The sequence below is a fragment of the Labrus mixtus genome, chromosome 12 (genome assembly GCF_963584025.1).
Source record: "Labrus mixtus chromosome 12, fLabMix1.1, whole genome shotgun sequence".
Taxonomy (NCBI): Eukaryota; Metazoa; Chordata; class Actinopteri; order Labriformes; family Labridae; genus Labrus; species Labrus mixtus.
Window position 1 is genome coordinate 11280506 of NC_083623.1, and position 23271 is coordinate 11303776.

Here is a 23271-nt window from a genome sequence, read left to right on the forward strand (position 1 = left end):
TCTCTTCTCCGTTGCCCTTGAAACGGGTCTTTGGGTGGAGGTGGAGATGGCCTATCCATTTCCCAAACGTATTCCAATTCACCTGCTCCGCATCTCCCACCGGAATAGCACCATTCCCCCTTTCTGATAATTGTGAATGATTCTGTCCTTCCTCCTCACCTCCCTCCATCCCTCCTCTGGTTCGCTGCTGCTAGTATCGTGTGGGGACGTAATTAATCATGTAGACACCCTGCTAGTCTTAATACTAAGGGTGCCCTCTTTTCCTTTATCTCTCTTCTTCTTGAACACTCTTTATCTGTCACTCCCAATTCCTCTCAATCTCTCTCTCACACACACACACACACACACACACACACACACACACACAGTTTGAAGGTCTCTCATTAATCACCTGTTCACATTGAAAACCACGTAATGCATACCACTGGAATCATTTAATGGTTGGCCTCTCCTGTTTGTCCTACCCTTGTCTCTGCATATTCCTGTTCTTAATGCACAATTCTTTTAGTGTGTGTGCATGTTTTTTTTCTGTATCCTTCCGTATGAGCAAGTTGGTGACAGATGCATAAAGTATGATGATCGACACTAGCAGAATTGCCCTCTGGTCCCCCGGTTATTTTTAGATGTCGGATGTTGAAATAGTTAACGTTCTCAATAAGGACAGGCTGCGAATCACCACAGCATCGTTACAAGGCCAGGGTATAGGAGGTGAAAATCAAACCCCCTGAAAACAATCAGAATATTCATTTCTCACATTAAATATATTATGAGACATGCCAGCAGTTTATCATCAATTGACGCAGACCAGGTTCCTTCTGGTTCTATTACCTGACTGCCATAGGGCTCATGGCCCCGCAGTGGTGCCTTTTGTGTATTTTAAACGAGCATAAACATCAAACTGGAAAAACAAAATAATTTTTTTTTTTCTCACAAGGAGCTCCATTAGTATTTAAAGATGATGCACCAAATGGATTTCACATCATGATGATAACAAAGTACCATTAAAAAAAAAAAAAAAAGAAACAAGAAATTCTACTTCCAGAAGATTTAACATCTGTACTGAGAGAATTCACCTTTAAAATCTCAAGTTGCACAATCAAGACTACTTTATAAAGCCTGCCAGCAAGCCTTTTTATTACGGCGTAACTCATATTTACAGGATTTTAAAGGATTAATGTGACAAAGCAGCTTATTTTGCCAGAATGCTTAAAAAAAATTCCAATCCCATTTGGTTTAATAGTTTTACAACTGACAGATGATTTTAAATAATTAAACCTACTCCTGTGTGCAAGGGTGCTACAGCATGTTGGTGTGCTGTTGCTTAAATCCTTCACAGACAAATTAAAATGCACAAACTGGACAAAATTGTGTGTGCACAGAGTAGAACTGCTGCTGCTTTACTCACCACTCTCTCCTTCTGTCTGAATAATTCGTCTTTGTCTTCGCTGAGATGTTTCTGTTGTTAGTGTACTCGGTGTGTGTGTGTGTGTGTGTGTGTGTGTCTGTGTGTGTGTGTGTCTGTCTGTCTGTCTGTGTTCTTGGCAGGCACAGTTGCTGCGTAGCTTAAGGACGGAGTGTCCTAAAACTTGGGTTGATAAAGCCCAGCAGGGATGTCCTGTGTTGTCCCAAAGCGAAGCTAAAACATAGCAAACTGAAATGAACAGAGTGTTCATGAGTGTACATTGAGAATGGACATTGACTGATTATGTGTTTTGCCTAGATGATTTGTTTCTTGAGGATCCGAGCCATGATAAAAAATCTACTTGAAAGTGTTTCCTGCTGCCTTTTGCTTGACAATTGCTCTTCCAGTGTGTGTGTGGTACGCGTGTGCACTTAACCTTGCACAGTGACCGTGAGCCACTGCCCTGAAGGAACCGAGCTGCCACTATCGCACTGATCAAAACAAACTGACCTAACAAAACTCTACAGGGGTAGCGTGACTGGCCGTGCCTCTGAAACAGCCCACTGCGATTGGCTGTTGGAGGTGGGATGGGTACACAAACTCTCCCACCTCAGGCTAACTGATTGGACTAAGTCTAAGAGTAAACAAGTTCTTTGAGCATGTGGCCCTCCACAACTCGGGACACACAACATGCCGACGAGGAAAAACCAGAGAAGAGAGGGTGGGGGAGATAAAAAGAGAGAGGGATTGATGTTCCAGAAGTTAAGGCTTTGTGATGACAAGAGCAGGGTTTGTTGTGATTTAGCATAGTCAGAACTCTTGGAAAGCAGTGTGTGTGTCTGTCACGTGCATTTTCCCTTTTCACACAAATTAATTATAACAAGTACTTCATATTGCCATCCATCCACTTCAAAAAAAAAAAAAAAATGTCAGCCTCAATAAGGTATTACAGATTGCTTGGACCATTTTCAAAACAAAAAAATATAAATCCAAATACTAAATTGATTAAATGGTTGAAGTGTGTTTTTTTTTTTGTTTGTTTTTTTTATGTGTATTTTCTGTGAACCCAAGAAGACCTCCTGTTTGATTTATTCACAAAAAAGAAGCGCAAAAGGGAAGGGAAGGAATTTAAGCAGAGTGAGATGCAACAGGAGTCCTTCTGCCAAGCACCAGATCCAGTGTACACACTCGCACGCACACACACACACACACACACACACCAAATACAGCTTAAACACACACAGGCAGAGGGAGAGAGAAAGAGACCCAGCCGCTGGCCGGGAAAACGCACATATGATTGAAGAGAATGGAATGTTCTGTCTGCAGTCCAGAGCTCAGGGCAGCTGGAACCTGGACCCTGGTGTGTGTGTGTGTGTGTGTGTGTGCATGTGTGTGTGTGTGTGTTAGTGTAGGGTCACAGTATAAATAACCGTCCTCTCTCGGCAGTGTTATTGCAGACCAGCCAGGCTGTTTATTTATAAACCGCCTCATACGTGTCAAAGACCTGAAGTCTCTACCTCACACTACCCCGCTACACTTTCACTGCTACACTCTGAAACTAAATTACAGCTGAGGTGTGCAGTTATCATTCTGCAAACTTTTTCTCAAATGCGGCAAGTATCTACAGTACGTCCAAGAAAAAGTTGTTTGTACACAACAACAAAAAATAGTTTGTACACAGCTCGGTATCAAGAATTAGAAACAAACTGGCTCAGAACACTGACTGTATAAAAAGATGGACGACACGTCTCAGCCTCCTGTTGCGCTGGTGAGGTCATTAGGAGGCAGAGTTAAAGTTAAACTGTCAAAGTGTTGATGTTCCAACCATTCTGCTAACCAACACACATTTCATTTTTATTAGTTTCCGCTCACTGTTCCTCTGCTTATCCTGTGCGCACACAACACTACATGAGCCACATCTCTCAACTGAACTGTCAATCATGTTGTTTTACTTTCAATCTTATCAAATGACTCATTGAAACGAAACTTCCCAGAAAAATGGACATATATCAGTACATTAAGAACTTACTGTGTGACATAATGACAGAAACCACTTCTTTTTTTTTTTTTGTTTGACCCATGTCCCATCTGTCCCACATATCCCAACATGTACGAGGTGGTGCTTATGACTTATGACTTACACCCAGTCAGTATGGGGACCTCCAACTGTTTTGGCTTCACTTTCATGTCATCCTCCTTTTATACAGACTCTAGCTCAGACCAAGCCACACAACTTTTTTCCTACCAATCAGCAACATTTAGCACTTCTTCACTGCACTTTGGTGTCTGTAAATCTACTCCCAAACTTCCTGGATGTACCCCTCATGTCCCCAGCTAAACCACCACCGTAAAAAAAAAAAAAAAAAAAAAAAAGATTTCCCATATTGACATTATTATGCATGGACAGTAGATGTTCAGATTTAGTAAATGATGTACTCTCAAGTATGATAAGTATTTGAAGCGTACATGTGATTGGGATTTAAATTGGGCTTCTTTGTTATATTTGCTTTTACAACATTTTAATTGTCATCATATATCAGTTATAAATAGGCTACATGTTGCCAGTATACAAAATGATAATCTTGTTTGCATTCTCTTAAGAAAGAGCACTTTAGGGCGGGACAAACATTATTTAAACGTCAAACCCTCGTCTTAAACGTTCACTAATGTTTCACAAGTTGTCCGCTTGACCCCGCAGTGGTTACTGTTGACATTAGACTCAGATTAGTGTTGGTTTACATAATGGCTGATAAAGTGTGGTTATGTTTGGCCCTGGGTTCACACAGGCATACACACTGTGTCAATGGATGGTTACATCCAGTACGGCAGAGGTGTGAGTCTCAGGTCACAGAGTTGGTCCAATCAGAGTGGGTGTTGTAGGGTGAGGGTGGGGCTTAATAGTATCAGGCAGGAGCGCCGTCCCCAAAGCACTTTGACCTTTGACTCAGTGCTGTCTCCAGGCTCCATGACACTGTAACCCTGTGACCCAACACTCTCCTGCAGAACAGTGCCAGAAGAGATGTGTGTGTGTGTGTGTGTGTGTGTGTGTGTGTGTGTGTGTTTTCTTTCTTACTATGTGTGAAAGGCAGGGGATGTTGTGTCTGACCATTAAACCCTTTCAGTCATAAAAAGTGGAAATAACCTAGTTCAGATATTTGAGTTCAGCTGTCTGCTGTAACTGGGTGATGAAACATACTTGCAATACCATGCAGACCCTCCCTTTTCTGTACTGCCTGGCTACGCAAACCAATTTCCCTCCACCTATCACTGTTGCTGGCGCTAGGAGAGCTTCAGCCAATTAGAAAGCCCCCTTTGATTTATCCCAGCCAATCAGAGGAGGCAGTCTCATGAGTAACATGGCAAGTCTAGGATTTTAATTTCTATGCCTATACAATATGCATCGGTACTTATTAAATGACATCCAATCTCCTTAAAATGCCTCCTTTTAAATGTTCAATGAACACATGCCTTCTCCATGCAGATTTACATAAATGCAAATGTGTGATTTCCCTCCTGCGCACCTTCAAAAATCACAATAATGAGAGAAAGGAGAGTGAGATTCCTAGCGTGGTTGCTGACAGTGATTAATTGTTCCCACATGTTGCTGACGGACAAAAAGGCCTCTGTATTCCTGAGCTTTGGCTGCAGATGGTGGACTCACACACACGCACGCACACACACACACACACACACACACACACACACACACACACACACACACACACACACACACACACACACACACACACACACACACACAGCTGGGGCCTGTCCATGAAGAGAGTTCAGTATCGTCGAGCTATCCTTTAGTCAGATTGCTTAAAAACTGTTACACTGTTGAACCTGGATAACCGGTCTCATGAACAGTCGCCTATGTTGACCCAGAGTTGTGTAGACCAAGCTTCCAGCTAAGGGGAAGCTTTTACTATCAATTACAGAAAACCCCAACATAAAGAGCACTTCATTTGACAAACCAAGCCGGATTGATCAGTTGTGCAAATAAAAAATGCTGATAAAAAAATTGAGTCAAAAACCTTTTATTTAAATGTTATGTGTCAACCAGGGACAAGTCCGGACAAGCCTCAACATGTTTCCTGTGGTATAGCTGTGAAGAATTTCTGCACCAGTCGTTTTTGGATTTACCATGTAAAAAAATATTTAGGGAAAAGATGTAAAACAAACATTAAACAGGACAAAATACTAAATTCTAGAATTGGATCTTGGATCTGTGAGATAAACGCACACATTTCGAGAGACTTACTGGGGCAGTGTCACTAGCGTCATTATCACTCGTACGGTTGTTGCTGAGAGCTGTGTTGTTGTGTGCATGTTATTTAGCTGCTGTCGCTGAATAGTAGCGAGCTATGAATCAGAGCTGCTGCCTCAGTGATCTGTTTTTATTGACTGACTTTGGGAATACCCCAGAGGAGATACAGTTCTAAGCATATACAGCATCCCACTCACACAGCGATGTGCCATGTGTACACACAAACTGGTAGAGCATACACATTCTGAAAAGAAGAGAATGTAACTTAGTGCTGCCTTTTATGTAGGTGCCTCAAGGCAGCTGCGTTTTATTATATAGAGGCACAAGAATATGTCACAAGGCGCACAGGGTTCCAAGAAAGAACTGTTATTGATTCCTGATTACACTTTCTTCAGTTACAAAGAAGAGACAGGTTAACAGTTATTTTTTAAATAATGTACACACAGAGGCTTTGGATAATCTATTGTAAAGATCTGAAGGTTTGGGCTCCCAGAATTAAGTGATTTCATGTTGTATGAAGGCTTTTTATAAAACATTGGTGTGATAAATGTGTTGTGAAATGAACTCTTGGTCAAATAAAGACTGGTCGTTTTAGTGTGAATCTAGATGGAAACAGACATGGCAGTCTGCCGGAGAGTGAAGCAAAGATATGTTCAAGAAACAAATGGCTTAAAGGTTTGTCCACTTAAATCCTTAAACATGTTTTAAATGCATCAGCTATGCAGGAAGTATATAGGTTTTATTCTCAAAGATCACTAAAACATAGACTTGAAAATGTATCTTGTAAATTTCGTCCAGAACATCAGGAATAATCAGTAAGGTTTCTGTAGCGGACTGTGTGGACATATCTACTACTATGTACAACACATATACATCACAACTCATCCTGATACTAGCAGGCACATTTATCTTTCTTTCACCCTGCAATCATCATCTTCTCACCCTCTTTCTCACCATCACTCACACATTTTCTCTTTTCACCGTTTTTTTTTCTCTCTCTTCTTTCACCGCTGTCCGTGCTTCGGCTGCAGATGTCCTGTTTCCTTTTATTGCTGCTCCATCACGCCGAGTTAGAAATACTTCACTTGACATTTGAAGGATGCGAGCAGTGGCACGGGAAAAGAGAAACATTAAACAAGTGGATCAGTTGGAGGAGGGAGAGTGGGGGGGGGGGGGGGGAAGCGAGGAAAAAGATGGTGTAGGATGGAGCGAGGGAGAAAGATTGATGAAGTTTCAGGTGCTGGCAGGTAAATATTTACAGCAGCAGAGAAGGAAACTCCCATTCCATTAATTCTGCTCTCATTCACTTCCCCAATTTCTCCCTTTCCATGAAAAAGCAGATTTTCTGCCATTATTTACATCTTCTGTGCAGCTGGAAACATTTAGCCTGTTTGTGTGCGTGCGTGCATGCATGTGCGTGTGTAAAATGTTCTGTAATAAAGCAGCATTACGTCATGCCTCGAGAGATGCTGGCAGAGGATAAACAATGGTCTCCTAGGTATTTCTTCTCTTATTACCTCATTGAACAAAATATACACACACACACACACAGACTTGGATAACATGCATTATCATTCGCACTCCATTCATAATTAAGTGCAGCTTTCTATTGATTCACTAAGGCACAATATGAGTCAAAAAGAGCATTCAATGTTGCAAAAAAACGTGTTTGCATTTACAATTGCTGCAAATGCAAGCCTGAGCATTCCCATAAAACTAAACACAAACACACACACACACACACACACACCACATGAAGGCCCAAAAACACACACACTTTTTGAAAGGGTCATAGGTTCAGTTTGGCCCCAGAGATCTCTTCCTCTGCCAGCATAGCATTGGGAACGGTAACTCAAGCCTGCTCCTTCTCCTTTCTGATTGAACTGCCTCTGACCAGAAAAACAATCCAGTCCAAATAGTCTGTAAACTGTTGCCCAGGCAAGATGGGTCTGCTTCTGGAAAACAATATTGTGATTCCCACAAAACCTTGCAAATTGTTTGGCCCTTGCAGTTTGGAACCCAGAAATGTGTTCTGTTTAAGAGAGTAAAAATATACAGGGGAGGAAAACGGAGAGGAAAAAATGTGTGCATTTTGTAGATGGCGGTTGGGTTGTTTATATGGAAGGATATAGCATAGCCCCGGAGTCCCTCAGGGCCCATAAGAGCTACGTGTTTGTGAAACAACGGAAGAGGAGGGGGTATGGAAAGAGAAGGCAAAATAATGAATTCAGTAAGGGCTTTGGGAGGTTGTTGGGCACAAAAACAGGGAAGAAGAAGACAGTGTGGAAAACAAAGTCAAGTCTAGAAAGGTCATATCTACAAATGATCTGGAGAAAGAGAGCGAGGAAAGAGAAGGAGCGGCAAGTACATCCCTCCAGTAAATGCACCGATTGAGGTGTGATGTCTCGTTAGAACTTAAGCTTCTTAAGACAAAGCATACAGCATAGTCCCGAATACGTCTTGGAACGACCAATTAGTGAATTTGAGTCCTGACTGAGGAGGAAAAAGCATCTCCACAGTCTTAATATGCTGTGTGAACCTATAATAAAGCACAATACTAAATTTACAAGTACTGCTCTTGTTTGATTAAACAGTGTTGCAGTTTCATAAAGTTGTCACATTGCTTTCTTGCTGATGTCTCTTCTCTTGTGATTTAAATATACCTCAAACTTCTGACATCAATCCAAAACCTTCCTTAATATCAGATTAAATAATACGAAAAAAAAAAAGTTCTTTAACTGTAACTGTTCTCTATTGGGTTAGCAATTTAAGTCTGACTTAATGTGACAAAGCTTAAAGCTAGTTAGAGATCCACCCATGTAATTAAACTCATCAACCCCAAAAGTCAACAGACAGGCTAACCGCTTTGTGAGGCTGTAATTGGTCGTAACAGTCCCACTTTGAGCTAAATGCCAACTTCAGCATGATAGTGTGCTTATAATGACAATTAGCAGATAATGCTCAAATCACACATAATCCACATAAGCACACGTAGTAAAAGTATGTGGATTTTTTTTAAGCCTGCAGAGGAACAAGTTGTTCCACAGGGGTGTTATATCATTGTTTGAGTAAATAACATGTGCTTACATCACTCTGCTAAAGATCACAAACTTGATCATTAGCAGAAATCCTCAACAACCATACGTTTCCAAACCAGCCTAGCATGTCTTTGAGGCATTACTTAAGCATGGAATTGCTTTGAGCTAAATGCTAACTTGGGATTGTAGCCTGCTCACATGCTAACCTGCTTGTGTTTAGCAGTTATCACTGCATGCTTACAGGCTAAACTAACTCTTAGTCTACGAGCAGGATTTTTCTAATTAGAATTTAGCATCAAACTCAGTGTGTGTGTTATAAGAAATACTGTCAGTTCAATATGTAAACAAAGCCATAGTGCAGTGCAGCAACAACGGACTCAACAAGGACGTTATATCATAGTTGGAGCATTAAATGTGTCTCTTGATCATTAGTAAGGGCTGCCATGTGCAATGGTTCCCCCACAATAACCTCTGAGGCTTGCACAAGGAAGTTTCTCAGAGTTGATCAATAAACAGCAGCCAGCTTACACACACAAGAACACACAACACACATGCTCTGACTCTGAATGCGCTTCTTAAGCAACACAGGGGCTCTTTGTATGTGTCATTCATAAATGGAGAGACGCTTGATTATAGATCACTGTCTCTCTTTTCCCTATTATACTCATAACACAAAAGCTACAGTGGTAACAATGCAAACATCAGCACTAATTGCTGCTGAAGTAATGTGTTCTTGTCTAGATTAAATGAATGAGCAATTGAAAGGGACAATTTCGCTTGTTTCTATGTCTAGTCACCAAGAGAAACTGTTTACACCGCTGCAGAATCAGTAGAGATGGGTTGTTTGTGTTGTTGGACTTAAAGAGAGGCATTCATTGAATGGTGTATTGATGAAAAGGAGAAGAAGAATACAACAAATCAATTCTGATTGCAGTCATTGTTCAGGAAATTGTTCCAAAAGGATTTTACGCAAATCACTCAACACAGTGCCTTCTCTTTTCCTTCTTTGTGTTACAGAACTCCATCCGGCATAACCTCTCCCTACACAGTCGTTTCATCCGTGTCCAGAACGAGGGAACTGGGAAGAGTTCTTGGTGGATGATAAACCCAGAGGGGGGGAAAGGTGGAAAGGCTCCTCGCCGCCGTGCAGTCTCCATGGACAACAGCAACAAGTACACAAAGTCCGCCCGTGGCCGTGCTGCCAAGAAGAAGGCAGCCCTGCAGGCTGCAGCAGCTGCTGCCGGAGAAGGCGGCGGAGACAGTCCTTCAGGTCTTTCCAAGTGGCCTGGAAGCCCGACATCACGTAGCAGCGAGGAGCTCGATGCCTGGACAGACTTCCGCTCCAGAACTAATTCCAATGCCAGCACACTGAGCGGTCGTCTCTCGCCCATTTTGGCAAACCAAGAGCTGGACGAGGTGCCCGATGACGAGCCTCCGCTTTCACCAATGCTCTACTCCAGCCCTGGCAGAGCGCTGTCTCCAAGCAATGGAACAAGCAATGGGAAGTCTATGCCAGCTGAGCTGCCCCGCCTGGCAGATCTGGCAGGTACAATGAACCTAAACGACGGACTCACAGATGACCTGATGAATGAATTGCTTGATAACATCAACCTGGTGCCAACTGTTCCAGTACAGACCGCTCCAAATGGTTCCTCAGGGTTCAATTTTGGGTCCAAACCCAATGGGCTTGGCTCACCTTCCTCCACCTCTTCTCCCTCCCCCAACGCTTCTTCTAATGGTGGAGTCAATGGTTACAGTAACTCCATCTTTGGCCCCCACCAGGCCACCTCCACTCTGCGTCCATCACCAATGCAGACGATCCAGGAGAACAAGCAGACCTCCTTTTCCAGCATCAGCCTGTCTCGTTTTGGCAGCCAGACACTACAAGACCTGCTCAACTCTGACAGCCACAGCCACAGTGATGTCATGATGACACAGTCGGACCCACTGATGTCACAGGCCAGTGCTGCTGCTGTCATTTCCCAAAACTCTCGCCGTGGCCTCATGCTCCGAAATGATCCCGTAATGACCTTCGGGACCACTGGAGGACTTCAGGGTAGCCAGGGGGAGATGATTCCAAGTAAAAACCACAACCAGAGCTCCCTCAGGTCTTTAAACGGAGGCCTAAACCTTGCCATTGAGGCTAATCTGGCAAATGCCAAGCAACAGCTCTTGCTCTCCCCCTTGGGCGGAAATGGCTCCTCGTCAATGCAGATTGACACATCGATCTTCCTCAATGGGACTGTTAGCAGCAATGGAGGGATCTGCCAGGACCGTTTTCCCACAGATCTGGATCTGGACATGTTCAACAGCAGCCTTGAGTGTGATATGGACACCATCATCAGAAATGAGCTGATGGATGCAGATGGTCTGGATTTTAACTTTGACTCTTTGGCCAACATGAACGGGGTTGGCAATTTCGCAAACACCAAGCAGACCTCTCAAAGCTGGGTACCTGGCTGAGAGGGTCAGGGCAGAAAGGAGCAGAGCAGGTGTGTATGCGTATGTTGTGTTCATCGGGATTAAAAAAAAAAATGTAATTGCTTGACCAGCTCTATCTGCATGATAAAGAAATAGAATTACTGGCATTGCAGATACAGACTCGAAAAAAATGTCTTTAGCTTCTCTTCTAATCTAGTATCTAGAGCTGATATTGTTCTCCCTATCTGGTTAATCCTCACTGAAAAGTTTCTCCCAATGGCTTTACATACTACTGCATCTTTTGACCACAAAAAACACACTGGATAAATGTTATTGTTTAACAGGTCCAAAACCAAAACTGACCTGCTAGACAAGCTAGCTTCTCCTGTTAGTTTTGGTTTTTCTTAACTCCATTCATGAAAGTTTTTAAAAGATCTTTATCCTCAGTTTATGGAGGGAATCTTTGGAGACAATGGTCCACTGCCAAAGTTACTGTCAACACTAAAAGTTACTACAGTTATACTCTGCCACTGCCTACACATAAAGATGCATTCATTGTGAAATAAAATGCAGGGAGTACCATGGCAGAAGCTTTATGCTTCAAATTCATATATTAATCGATTTATTCAACCTTTGTTTAAAACTAAGTAATCATTGAGCGCATGCCCTCATTATCAATGATGTACAATTAAAGGTAGGACAATTCAAACAAAAAGCAGTCAAAAACAAACCAAAGAGAAAAAGAAATGATAAGTAACAGGAAAATAAACAGAGCAGAGAAGCAAAAGTACTGGTTAAAACAGTTACACTCACAAGCACATTCATTTGTAATCATGTTTTTAAATGTTTTTTAATGAACAATACATGTTGTTTGACTATTTCTTGTATTAAATCTAAATAAAAAAAAACCTCAGACATATCTCATTTCTTTTATCTCCTCAGGTCTGAACTGTGTACAAGTGAAGATCAGACACACAACACCCTTTTTGCCAAACCTGCCATCAGCACAACGTTAAAAAAAAAAAAAACAACCCTGTGTTTACAGAAGACTTCCTCTCAAGAGCTTTACCTTCGCTCCCACAACGGTGCACGATGAGCGAGCCGACAGACTCTAGCGATACTGCACATCAGCCCTCAAAGTCTCTTGTGAAACAACCACAAAAAGAAAGCTATGTCAAACTCACAATACTTACAATTATGCATTTTTCCTATCACACCCTGTCTGTTGATATCAAAGAGACATTGCTTATGCCAAGGGGTTTTAGGTGGACTGAACACATGGACTAAATGTCAAGCATAGATTGAAGGAGTGCACAGTGCAGTTGTTCCCACTGAAGACAAACGTCAAAACAAAAGTGTAAAGCAAAGAAAAAAAATCAAGAAGTAATGGTGATGTAAATCTGATCCATGTGTTTCCTGGGATGTGTTATGTTGAAGAAGAATTCCTCCCTGTTTTCACTTAGTGATTATAAGTGTGAAGTGTTGTTTTTCGGGTATTCTGTTTAATCATACAGTAAATGTTCCTGCAACAAACGTGTGTACAAAGGAAACTGGTGTATTGTTGACAATGAAATACGAAATGGAGAGTGGCCATGCATTGAGAACATGCAAACACACAAACAGGCAAACCTACACTTTGTTCCAGTTTGCAAAACCTGAGAAAGTTCAAACTTCTCCTTTTAATGTGATGCACTTCAGGTTCTGTAGATATAAATTGCTTTAATCAGCATACTAAAAGTTATATCACAATTAGCTGAATATATTAAAAAAAAATAGTATACCTAACTGAAAAAATGTAAAAACATGAAGTTTTTGGTCATGGATATTTGTAAAGTTCAGGTCAGTGTTTAAGTTCAAGAAGGAGGGGGAAAGATCGTGTCTAACTTTGGTAGATTTCTTATCTTCTGGTGAGTTCTGTCGAGGTTGTTATCACTGCATACAATGTAGCCAAAATAAATACCTGTGTCCTAGAGTTGTGAACATTTCCACACCATAACTGGTGCTATGTAAACAGTGTTGAATCCTGCCCCAAGAGCAAGCCGTGCATTTTTTGTGTGTTCGTTTTATTTTTTCCGTTGTTGCTTATGATTTGCAGAAGCCCTTGTAGCACGGTGAGGTTGAACCTGTAGAAAAACAGGTGGACATCAGGAGAGGCGGGGTTTTTTAGGGTCATTCCTCTAGAAGCCATTTGTTTCTTGAGTAACACGATAAGCTATCTCTGTATATTGCCAAATTACTTGAAACAGACAGTAGGATATGCTGGCAGCCAAACCACAGCACACACACACACACACATACACACACACGCACATGCACACACACATATGGTAAAAAAAATAATACCAGGGATCTGTGTTAGGCTCAGCTGTTTTCTTGCCATGAGCTTGTGGGGCTTGTTATGCATATATAGACTCACTCAGGGGGGGAAAGGGAGGCTTCCTGTTAACATAACATCAAGTCACATTCTAATGGTATTTTAACATTTCTTGATGAAAACAGTAATGCTTTGTGTTTGTGAACTTGTTACCTGTGAACATGTTTTGGGCCGTAAAGATGAAGACGAGGAAGAAGGAGGATAAATGTCAGGATTAAGACTTCACACGGTCTTTTTATTTTTTTAATTTGCTGTCATAGCTTTTTTTTTTTTTTCTCTCTCCTCTTTGTTGGACTTGTGACACACAGGCGCACACACATATCCCCAGATGGACGCCCATGGTGCTCCTGCAGGTGACTTTCTGAATCTCCTGAGTACTTGTTTAATATGTGTGTGTCTATCTGTAGAGTTTATTTCTGTTGGATTGATCTCACCAGGATGTGTAATCACCTCACTTATCCCTCATGGTGCATACAGCACAGTCGACTGTATGCATGTATGTATTTATGCATTATGAATTGTGTGAAATGCATATATACTCGCTGTATATGTCCTTATATATTCATGTAGTACTTGACCCTTGGATTTTGTGATACCTCTGAAGGTAAAGGTGAAGAAATAATGAACAAGGTTACACCCTTAACGGAGGGAATACTGTTACCAGCGATTTAATTGTTGAACCAGATTTTGTAAAATGATGGAAAACACTATTGTTGTAGCATCTGGAGACCCTGGTATCCCTTCTTTTTTGGGGTCATGTATGGAAATATACGCCCCGCTGTGTATAATAGTGTACAGATGTGTGTATATCACTTTGAGGCCAAGGCAGAGGAGTGTGTGTGCATGGTTGGCTAGAATGACCCTCTGTGTTATCTGAGGTTTAGTGCATGACCTAGCAGCTCCCCCCCCCCCGACCCCCCCGACCCTTCAAATGGTGCCGTCCTGCAAGAAATTGTAATTTAGGAGAGACACCCAGTGTCTTTAGCACTCAAATGCACACTTATTTTGTTTTCTGAAATCAGGGCCTTACACTTGCACCATCCTCCTGTAATAATAGGTCGATTGTTATCATAAGTGTGTGAATATCGATGCAGGCGCAGGGAAAAGCCTCTTGAACAGACGTTCCTTAGCTTCATTCTTTTTTTACTCAAGGTGAATTACAGAAGATACAAGTTCTGGTGCTCAAAGAAAAGCATTGGTGGTAACTTTGACTCTCTTAAAGTGCCATCTTACTGTCATTTCCTACACCTTGTCACATCAAAATTTCCAGAGTATTATCACATGTTTTTTAGGCAGAGGGAAATCCTCAGCCATCACCCGAACTGCTTTTTGATTTCGTCCAGACTAACTGTACAGGCAAAAAAGGAGCTCTGACAAGGTGATTACAGGGGTTATTGATCCGTGATAAACTGCTAATTGCAATTGCAACAAGGGGTTCTCTTCTGTTTTGTTCATTCCGTGTAAAATCTTCAGGCTTTTGGAGAGTTCGCTTTCACCATGTCAAAGTGGAGCAGGCCATCCACACAACCACTCAGTGATATTCAGGCACAGATTATCTCCTCTAGTGCCCAACACACACACCTGCAGCACAGCTTGTGCAAATTTCAAGCTAAATTAAGCAAAAAAAAAAAAAAAAAAAAAAAAAGACATACCACTAGATACCTTAATCATCTCTTTTGGATTATCGTCTCCATTCTTGTTTAGACACCCCAGCAAGCTTTCCTCTATACACCCTCTGAACTTTGTCCTCTGATCTTTCCCCGTTCATTAATCTTGCTTCTTTTTTCGACTTGATGTTAGTGGGTATTTTTCCTGTGTATTCCATTTTGAATTGTAATCTAGTTTGTATAAGAAATGGTGCGCATGTAAATAAAGCTTGGTGAGGCTCCACACACTCTGTGTCTTTGTCTTGACTCATTTTTATTAAAGTGAAAACTGAGGGGGAAAAAAACACAAAATTCCAAAAGTGAAGCGGAACTAAAAGGCTGCCGTTAACAGCTCTTACTGCCAGGAGAGGAATTCTCAGCCTGGCGAGGGAAAATGTTACAGCTCTCTCGCCTGCTTTACATGTGACGCTAATTCACAAGTTCAATTGCCAACTGCTTTCCACAACAGTGTGTGTGTGCACTTGTGCATGAACAAATTTAACCTCACACTCCCTCCCAGAAGATAAATCTCGTTCTCATGTCAGTCTGGAGGGAACAGCAAAACAACTCCCTGTTCCTCTCCGGTTCCTGGAAGTTCTCTTACACAATGTTCTCTGTACGGCTGTTTTAAACGACAGCAGACACACGGCAACTCTCTGATACCTCTGGGCTGGGCGCTTTTGCTCGGGTTGTTGCGAAACATAAAGGGAATAGTGCAAGAGAGAACAGTCAGAGAGGAGGGTCACTGAAATATCTGATATTACCCCCAGGCTCTAACTGTAAACACAGACCCTGGCTGTACCGCTCTGATGACATTCTTCTTTGTCTCTTTCTGCCTCTACTCTTCAGATTTAGGACAACCAATAGGCCACTTTCTCCGTCTGTCAGATATGTTATCACAGATTATTCTTGTTACTGCATGATGATAAGTATGCCCCTGTCTATTGGATTCTTAGTAAACCTTTACAGAGATCTTAAGACTGCAGCTTCTATGGAAATGTCTGTCTCCTTAAAACATTTATTGATCTTTACAGTAAAAGTGAAAGCTAGGCTTCACTATCCCGCCTTCCCACCACACTCTGCCAATGAAGGTGTATGGTCCTACCTTCACAACAAGGCCCTGAGTCACTAGCTAGAGATTAATAATGCATCATTGTGGCTCGTTTGGACTTCCTTCTTTTAACTTCAGAGTGATAACTCATGGTGGTTATCTTCAGGTTTAAAATTGTTCTTTATTGGATTGTGGTTTGTATAAAAGCAAATGTGTGTGTATGTGTAGTAGTCTATATGTTTACACACACACACACACACATACTGAAGGTTTATTGATAGTTATAGTGAAGTGTCCATTTAATTTCTTGGATACAGCTAGTTGTAGTTAAGTGATTTGTATTCATGCCTTCATTATATTTGTATACACGACTGAATAGATCATTTTTACCTCTGAAAGTGAAGTTATGGTTGAGTTTACATTTTTCCATGGCTATTGAACTTCTGGCCTGGATTTACGTGAAACTTGCCCAAATGGTGTAATGCGCCAGAGAAGATCCCCTGTAATGCTGTATAAGCACAATGATCGGGGTTGTGATTGGCAGATTTGCACATCAACGAAGAAGTTAGTCTTGGTTTCTAAATAACAGTTACCTATACTGTAAAATGTTCAGACAACACTTACATTTAATTTCAGTTTAAAATGCTGGATTTTCAACAGTATGAAAGACAGATACGAAAAAAGGTAGTGTAGTAAATCCACTGTGAATTCACAGAAATGTGTTACAGTGTATTATGTTAGCCTTTGTGTCTGACCCTGTCCTTAATAGCTACAAATCTTTTTTTTTTTTTTTTTTTAAAGATTTATTTTTGGGCTTTTAATGGAGAGATAGGGCAGTGGATAGAGTTGGAAATCAAGGAGAAAGAGTGGGGAATGACATGCGGGAAAGGAGCCACAAGTGGGATTCAAACCTGGGGCGCCCGCTTGTAGGATCACAGCCTACATACATGGGGTGCGCGCACTAGCCACTGCGCCACCAGCGCCCCCTAGCTACAACACTGAAAATATTTACACCAAAATATAAAAAGTGTATTTATGTAAAACTTCTTTCTTACCTTGTCTCCACCCAAAGTTTCCTTTATATCAGGTAATATTTAAGTACAGTACATTCACAATGGTCTACAGATGTTCAGCTTTTAATGTTATGTTGCTGTCAGAATAAAAAAACAGTCTGAATGATTCGTGAAACCAGAGCAGGGTAGTCATTTACAGTCTGGTGCAGCCATAACCACACTGTTTATCATTGCTGCCAAACTCAGGACATGCATCAGGAACTTTAGGTTTACCAGTGTGGCCCTTTCCTTTGTACTCAAATATACAAAGGAACCTCAAACAAACAAAATCTTCACTGTTTGTTTGGTAACTCCAAACCCTCTTTCTTGTCAAGAAGAACATGTAGAAGGGATAAAAGAATTGGAGGGGGGAAATTATCGCTCATGTTCATCCAAACAGCCACTGCAAAGCTCAGGGCTGACTGCACACTCCAAAAGACTCAAACATGCTTTATGACTGTGAGGGCAAGACTCACCACAACTACAAATACACAACCCACATTTCAATAGCAGTTCCCGGTCAGCTGGTCACATGACCCACTAAATGTCTGGCCTGGCTGCAGTCACACCAGTGTGCACGAGGTCACTGAGGTTATTGGTTGGCTGGAAATCCTCTGAAACCATCTGTTTTTCTTGTTTTGGTGTTTGTTATTTTAGATCAACACATTCCTGTTATAGATTCAGCGAGCCAAATAAAGTCAAGTATAATGATTTTTTAAGCGCCCCCAAATTTCCCTTTGTTTTTCTATAAAAAAAAAGAGCATTCCTTTGCCATATGCTCATGTCATTATATGCACACAAAAAAATACGAAATCTGTTGTTTGTGTTCTGTCCCTGCTTGTTGTCTCCTTCGCTATAGTTTCACATCGTGTCATAACTAAATTACTGTCTCTTTTTTTTTTTCGGTTGCTGTATTTATCTACACCCACATTTTGGTGTTTTATTCCTCTCTGCCATGTTCTTACTTTGTTTGAATGCAGGAAGCAATTGGCCCATTTGCTCAGAGCTCATTGTATAGTATGCCACCAGAAATCAATGAAGCATTTTTTAATCCTGCAAAAAGTGACTTTGCTAATGTGTTTTTCAGAGTGTGTGTGTGTATGTCATTTTGTCTCTCAAATGTAAAGCTATTAAGAAATAACACTTTTTTTTTTTTACCTTACAGCAATAACGTAACTTTGTATACATCAGGTGTTTTCATGAGAGTTTACATTTACAGGTGACTGCAGATCTTAACGATAGGCTCTGGTGCTGAACAAAAAACCTGGTTAAATTACTCAGCTTCAGCTTGGGATGTAATTCTACCTGAGAGGGAGTGGTGTGCCATGTAAGTCTTTCCATGCACACGTGTGTCTTTGTGTTTATTTATTGTTCATAGCGTGCAGTTTGTGGTCTGGTGAGTCAGCACCACACCACGTACATAGAGTACATAGAGTACCTGCCTCTGCTTCACAATGTAAAACCCTGAGTCACAAAGCAAGGAGAGAAGTGATAGGTTGAAGGTTTTATGGGAATATATATAAAAATGCAATAACATGAATTTGAATTAAATGTTGAGTTCAATGTCCAAAGCCGCATTCTCCTAAGCTGATAACTAGACTGACTTTTTGTTGAATTTGTCTGACATTTTGTTGATCTACGGCAATTTATTGCTCTGAGGGGGGTTAATTTGTTTAATTAAACTCTAACCGAGTGACATATCCGTTCTGCAAACGTAATTTTCACTTGGCACAGGAGACGCTTGCCAGTCTTTGCCAGGAGCTGTTCGTTTCTCTATCTGTCTATCTGTTGATTTTAGAGTTGTCGACAATTTTCAACTTCTTCACCAGCTGAGCCAATCCTGTCGACCCATGGTGCCAATTATCTGTCACTATTTTAATGAGCCCACCTATTGAAGACAACGATGTTCTAATTATTAGGTTCTGAAGCAAATGTCTGCCCGGTCAACTGTGTCTGGGGGAAACAGACCTCGACGTGGAAAACACCCTGCGCCCTGACTCTGAGATGCTTGCAGTGATTCAGAGGTCTGGCATCAAGTAAACCATGTCCTGACTGATGGCTCCACATAATGCGTTATATCATGTAAAAGAAATGACTGTGAGTCATAGTTTCGCCCATAATGAAAACTTCATGAGTAAACAAAAGCTGTCCTATCACCTGACAGACAAGGAGCGATGAGGACAGTTGTCATATGCAACTTTAGAGTGTACATGTTTTTTTAAGTTCTGTAAAGTTGACATTGGTATGAACCTCCAGTTCTTCAATAGAGCTCGAGATGACACCCAGCATTTGCGTGTACGAGACCAGTTTTCTGAGTAAACCAATAAAATTGTTCCGCAGTTAAATGTAAACACTTTCCCACAACTTTATGTCAACAGATCAAATTCAAGTTTGCAGCTTCACCATGAATAGAATAAAACTTCTAATGAGCATTCAAATATGCACACACAGCACCTTAAAGAAATACTGACAGTGTAAATACTCTTTGTGAAGGTATGAGTGTTTTTTTTTTTTTGCTAAATATAGAAATACAGTACAAATATTTAAATGAATCTTTGAGCTAGTACACAACTATCTATGAATTCATTTTCAACATCAAGGGGAGTTTTTTCGGCGGTAAAGGAAAGCTGCTATAGGCTAAGCTAGTTCAACAACCAAACAAGGTTGTAAATGTAACAGGATGTTGTGGGGCCTAATATGTCAACAACAAAAAAAGGTCAAATAAAACATGAGCTCACAGATTTAACTGGTTACAGGTTTTTCTAGCACCAAATGAATCATCATAATATCTATCTAATACACCCACCTGAAATCCTCTCTCAAACCTCATGACAAATGATTTTGTTTCATTCTCTAATCCAAGTCTCTTTACTGCCGTACATTCTCTTACCTCACCTTCTTTTAGCCTTTTACAATAGTCCAGCCTTATGTGTATTATGTACCACAGCAGTCTGATGTGGTCTGACTGAACGTCCAACAAGCTTTGTTTGAACCATAACAAAAGGCCTGAGGATTAATAGCTCTGCAAATTTGAAGAAGCAAAAAGACAGACCGCAGCCCGGCCACTCTGAGAGCTGTATGGAGTCACTGAAGAGCCATAATAACAAGTTGGGCAACAGGTTTGCCCTGACGTGATGACATAAAAGCTAAATACAGAGTATAAGTGTAATGAAGCTTGTTTGTTGTACTCTTGCAAGGCCTATATTTATATCTATCAGTCTATCTATCTATCTATCTGTCTGTCTGTCTGTCTGTCTTTCTTTCTATATATTTCGCTCCACTTATACAAATGGAGACACACGATGCCACGCTCAAATGCTCTGCCTGACTAATGAGAAGTGAGTCATCAATATGTGGTGTAGTGTTCAAAGTGTAAACAAGATGGAGCTGTGATGGATCTATTGAGATATTGCCATTAGTGGGCTTCTCATCCCCCCTAACACTGACACCGATCCATTGATGGATGCGGTAGGGCTTCTCTCAATTGATAAGATATCTCACTGGATCTCTATACCTTATCTGAACTCTTACACACAAACATGCACAGACCAACGCATGCTAATTGCTGCTGGTAATACAAGGACAAGTCCGAGACCTGAGAGCGGAGCTAAATGATACTTCTGTGTGTGTGTGTGTGTGTGTGTGTGTGTGTGTGTGTGTATGAGTGTGTGTGAGAGTGTGTGCATGCGCACGCTAAGTGCTGCAGTGGAATGATGTCATCGCTCTGTAATGGCACACCGGCACAGAGCGGTTGAGCATTGTCCTGCAGCACCTCCATTCACAGGCTGTGATCAGCGTCATCAGGGCAGATTGTAGCTCAGTGCTTGTGTGGGACGACTCACTGCTTCACACTGCAAAGACCATTTTGTAGTTAGACATTGACAGTCAGAATGAACACGCACCGACGAATCACAAGCATCATCATCCTGGATTTTCACCTACTGCTTGCCATAATGTGGGAAAACTCACGCCTGCATACAGGCCTATGCTTTTTTTCCTTCACTAAGATTTAACAGTATGTGTAGACCCATATGTGCGCATCACAAGTACAGAAGTGTGAGGATGCAGCACGGTGTTGGTGTGAAAAGTGATAGGCAGAGGTGAGGTGCAATTACATGACAGAAATAGAGATAGAAGACGAGGTGAGACAAAATGATTTCGGGTAAAAGAAAGTGAGAGGGACAGGGCAGGTTGTTAAAAAAACATAAAAAATTATGATTATCAAGTCTTTAGTATTAGTGTTCAGGTCAAATATGTTCTAAACATGAGCTGTGCGTCCTGTTTTTCTTTTTGCTGATTTTTGTGTGGTTATATTGGGAGCTGGGGCAGTTGTATCAAAGATTACGTAAAAGGTTTTTGGTCAACTCACACTCTCATACACACACATAGACAAACACACCAATGGCTGCATGCTCTAACACCATGCTGTTCCGACCTGTGGGGGCAACTTTGGCTCAAACTGTCCATTTATTTATCTTTTATCCCATGCAAATAGAGAATTGACACATGAGGGATAAAGTACGAACTTCAGAATTATTCAGCGATGTCCTCAAAGCATTTTCTTCACTCGACAGCGGAAAGTTTCTTAATCACTTGACCTTTCTCAGAAGAGGGTTTTACTTTCTTAAATCAATTTCTTAAAGAAAGCAAACGTTCGGGAATCTACGTTTTTTACGTGTCTGAGAAGATTTGTGCTAAGTGTATGATGTTCGAAGAGAAAAAGTAGGAGTAAAGGCTGAAAGACGTTCTTGCTAGTTCTTGTTATCCACTGTGGTGAAGCAGGGTCATGGATTCAAAATGATTTTTCTCTTTTTTCGTCTCAATCAATGGGCGACTTGACCATTGATGGGGTTGAATTGAATGACCTCACGTACCGGCAAATCTGTAGTGAACTGTTAGGAAATCATTGTTTTGATTGATGCTTTTCATTTGTCAGATTGATTTGATTGGACTTCTGAGTGGTTAGAGCTGTAGTGTTATCTGAGCTACACAATAACCCCCTTTTTTCTTTCTCATGTGCTTGATTTATTCTTTAATATGACTAAATTCAATCTGGTTAACATCTCTTTTCCCTCATCGTCACTTCTGCAGCTTCTGCTCTCCCTCCTACTCTTTTTTTCTCACCTCTCCTTCATTCAATCTCACACCTCTTCTCTATTTTTTTCACGGAATGTTTTTTTCACCCATTTCTCCTCCGTCGACCCCACTTTACCCCACGGAGAGAGAGAGAGAGAGAGAGAGAGAGAGAGAGAGAGAGAGGGAGTGAGAAAGAGAGAGAGGGAGACTGATACAAGGCTGGATGCTGGGGGGAGATGAGGTGGAATAATCATGCAGGAAACAGATCAGCTGCACATGCAACCCTTATTTTCTCCTCCTTTTAATAAGACCTATAGATATAGAGTTAATCAAAAATAAACACACACACACACACACACACACACACACACATGAACTGAGGATGTATTTTTCTCCATGTGTGGGGGTCATCGCGCTCTGCTTTGCTCTGTTAGTCCACTAAACCCCATCATATTACCCTCCCCCAACACCCTCTGGGTCGAAAGCATAACCTCCCACTGTAGCACATGTCTACATGTGACTGCATTACATGTGTGTGCTCTGGGTCATAGGGCGCTATAAACTAAACTGTACTCATCCATGCCTGTTAATGGTGGAAGATTCTTGATGAGGAGTCATGTTGCTGAACGAAAAAATGTCAGAAGATGCAGATTTTTTTTTAAATTGTATTTGTTCGTGAAAGTGTCTCACATCATCTGCCAACTACATCTAAATATTTGATCTTGCAATTTGTGTGTTAATTCATCTAGATTATATTAAGTACATGGTGTTGCAGTAAAAGTGTGTTGCACAATCCATTACTTTACTTTTCCTTCGCGTTGGTTAGTCTTTATCTGTCAACTAAGTGTTAAGCACGTGAAAATCTGGCAAAGACAGAGGTTGTACTGTGTTTACAGGTGTGATCTCCTGGTGCTGAGCTCAGATTCACAAAGTAAACTACAGCA

At 41.3% G+C, this 23271-nt stretch overlaps 1 protein-coding gene across 1 annotated transcript in view; it reads left to right on the forward strand.

Annotated features, from left to right (window-relative positions):
• foxo3b (forkhead box O3b) overlaps positions 1 to 15401 on the forward strand; it is a 42684-nt gene extending 27283 nt beyond the window's left edge. The window contains exons 3-4 of the mRNA XM_061051961.1: positions 9725 to 11199; positions 12071 to 15401. Of these exons, the coding sequence (XP_060907944.1) occupies positions 9725 to 11170 (1446 nt within the window). The 3' untranslated portion in view covers positions 11171 to 11199; positions 12071 to 15401. The remainder of the gene's footprint in view (positions 1 to 9724; positions 11200 to 12070) is intronic.
• The last annotated feature ends 7870 nt before the right edge of the window (positions 15402 to 23271 follow it).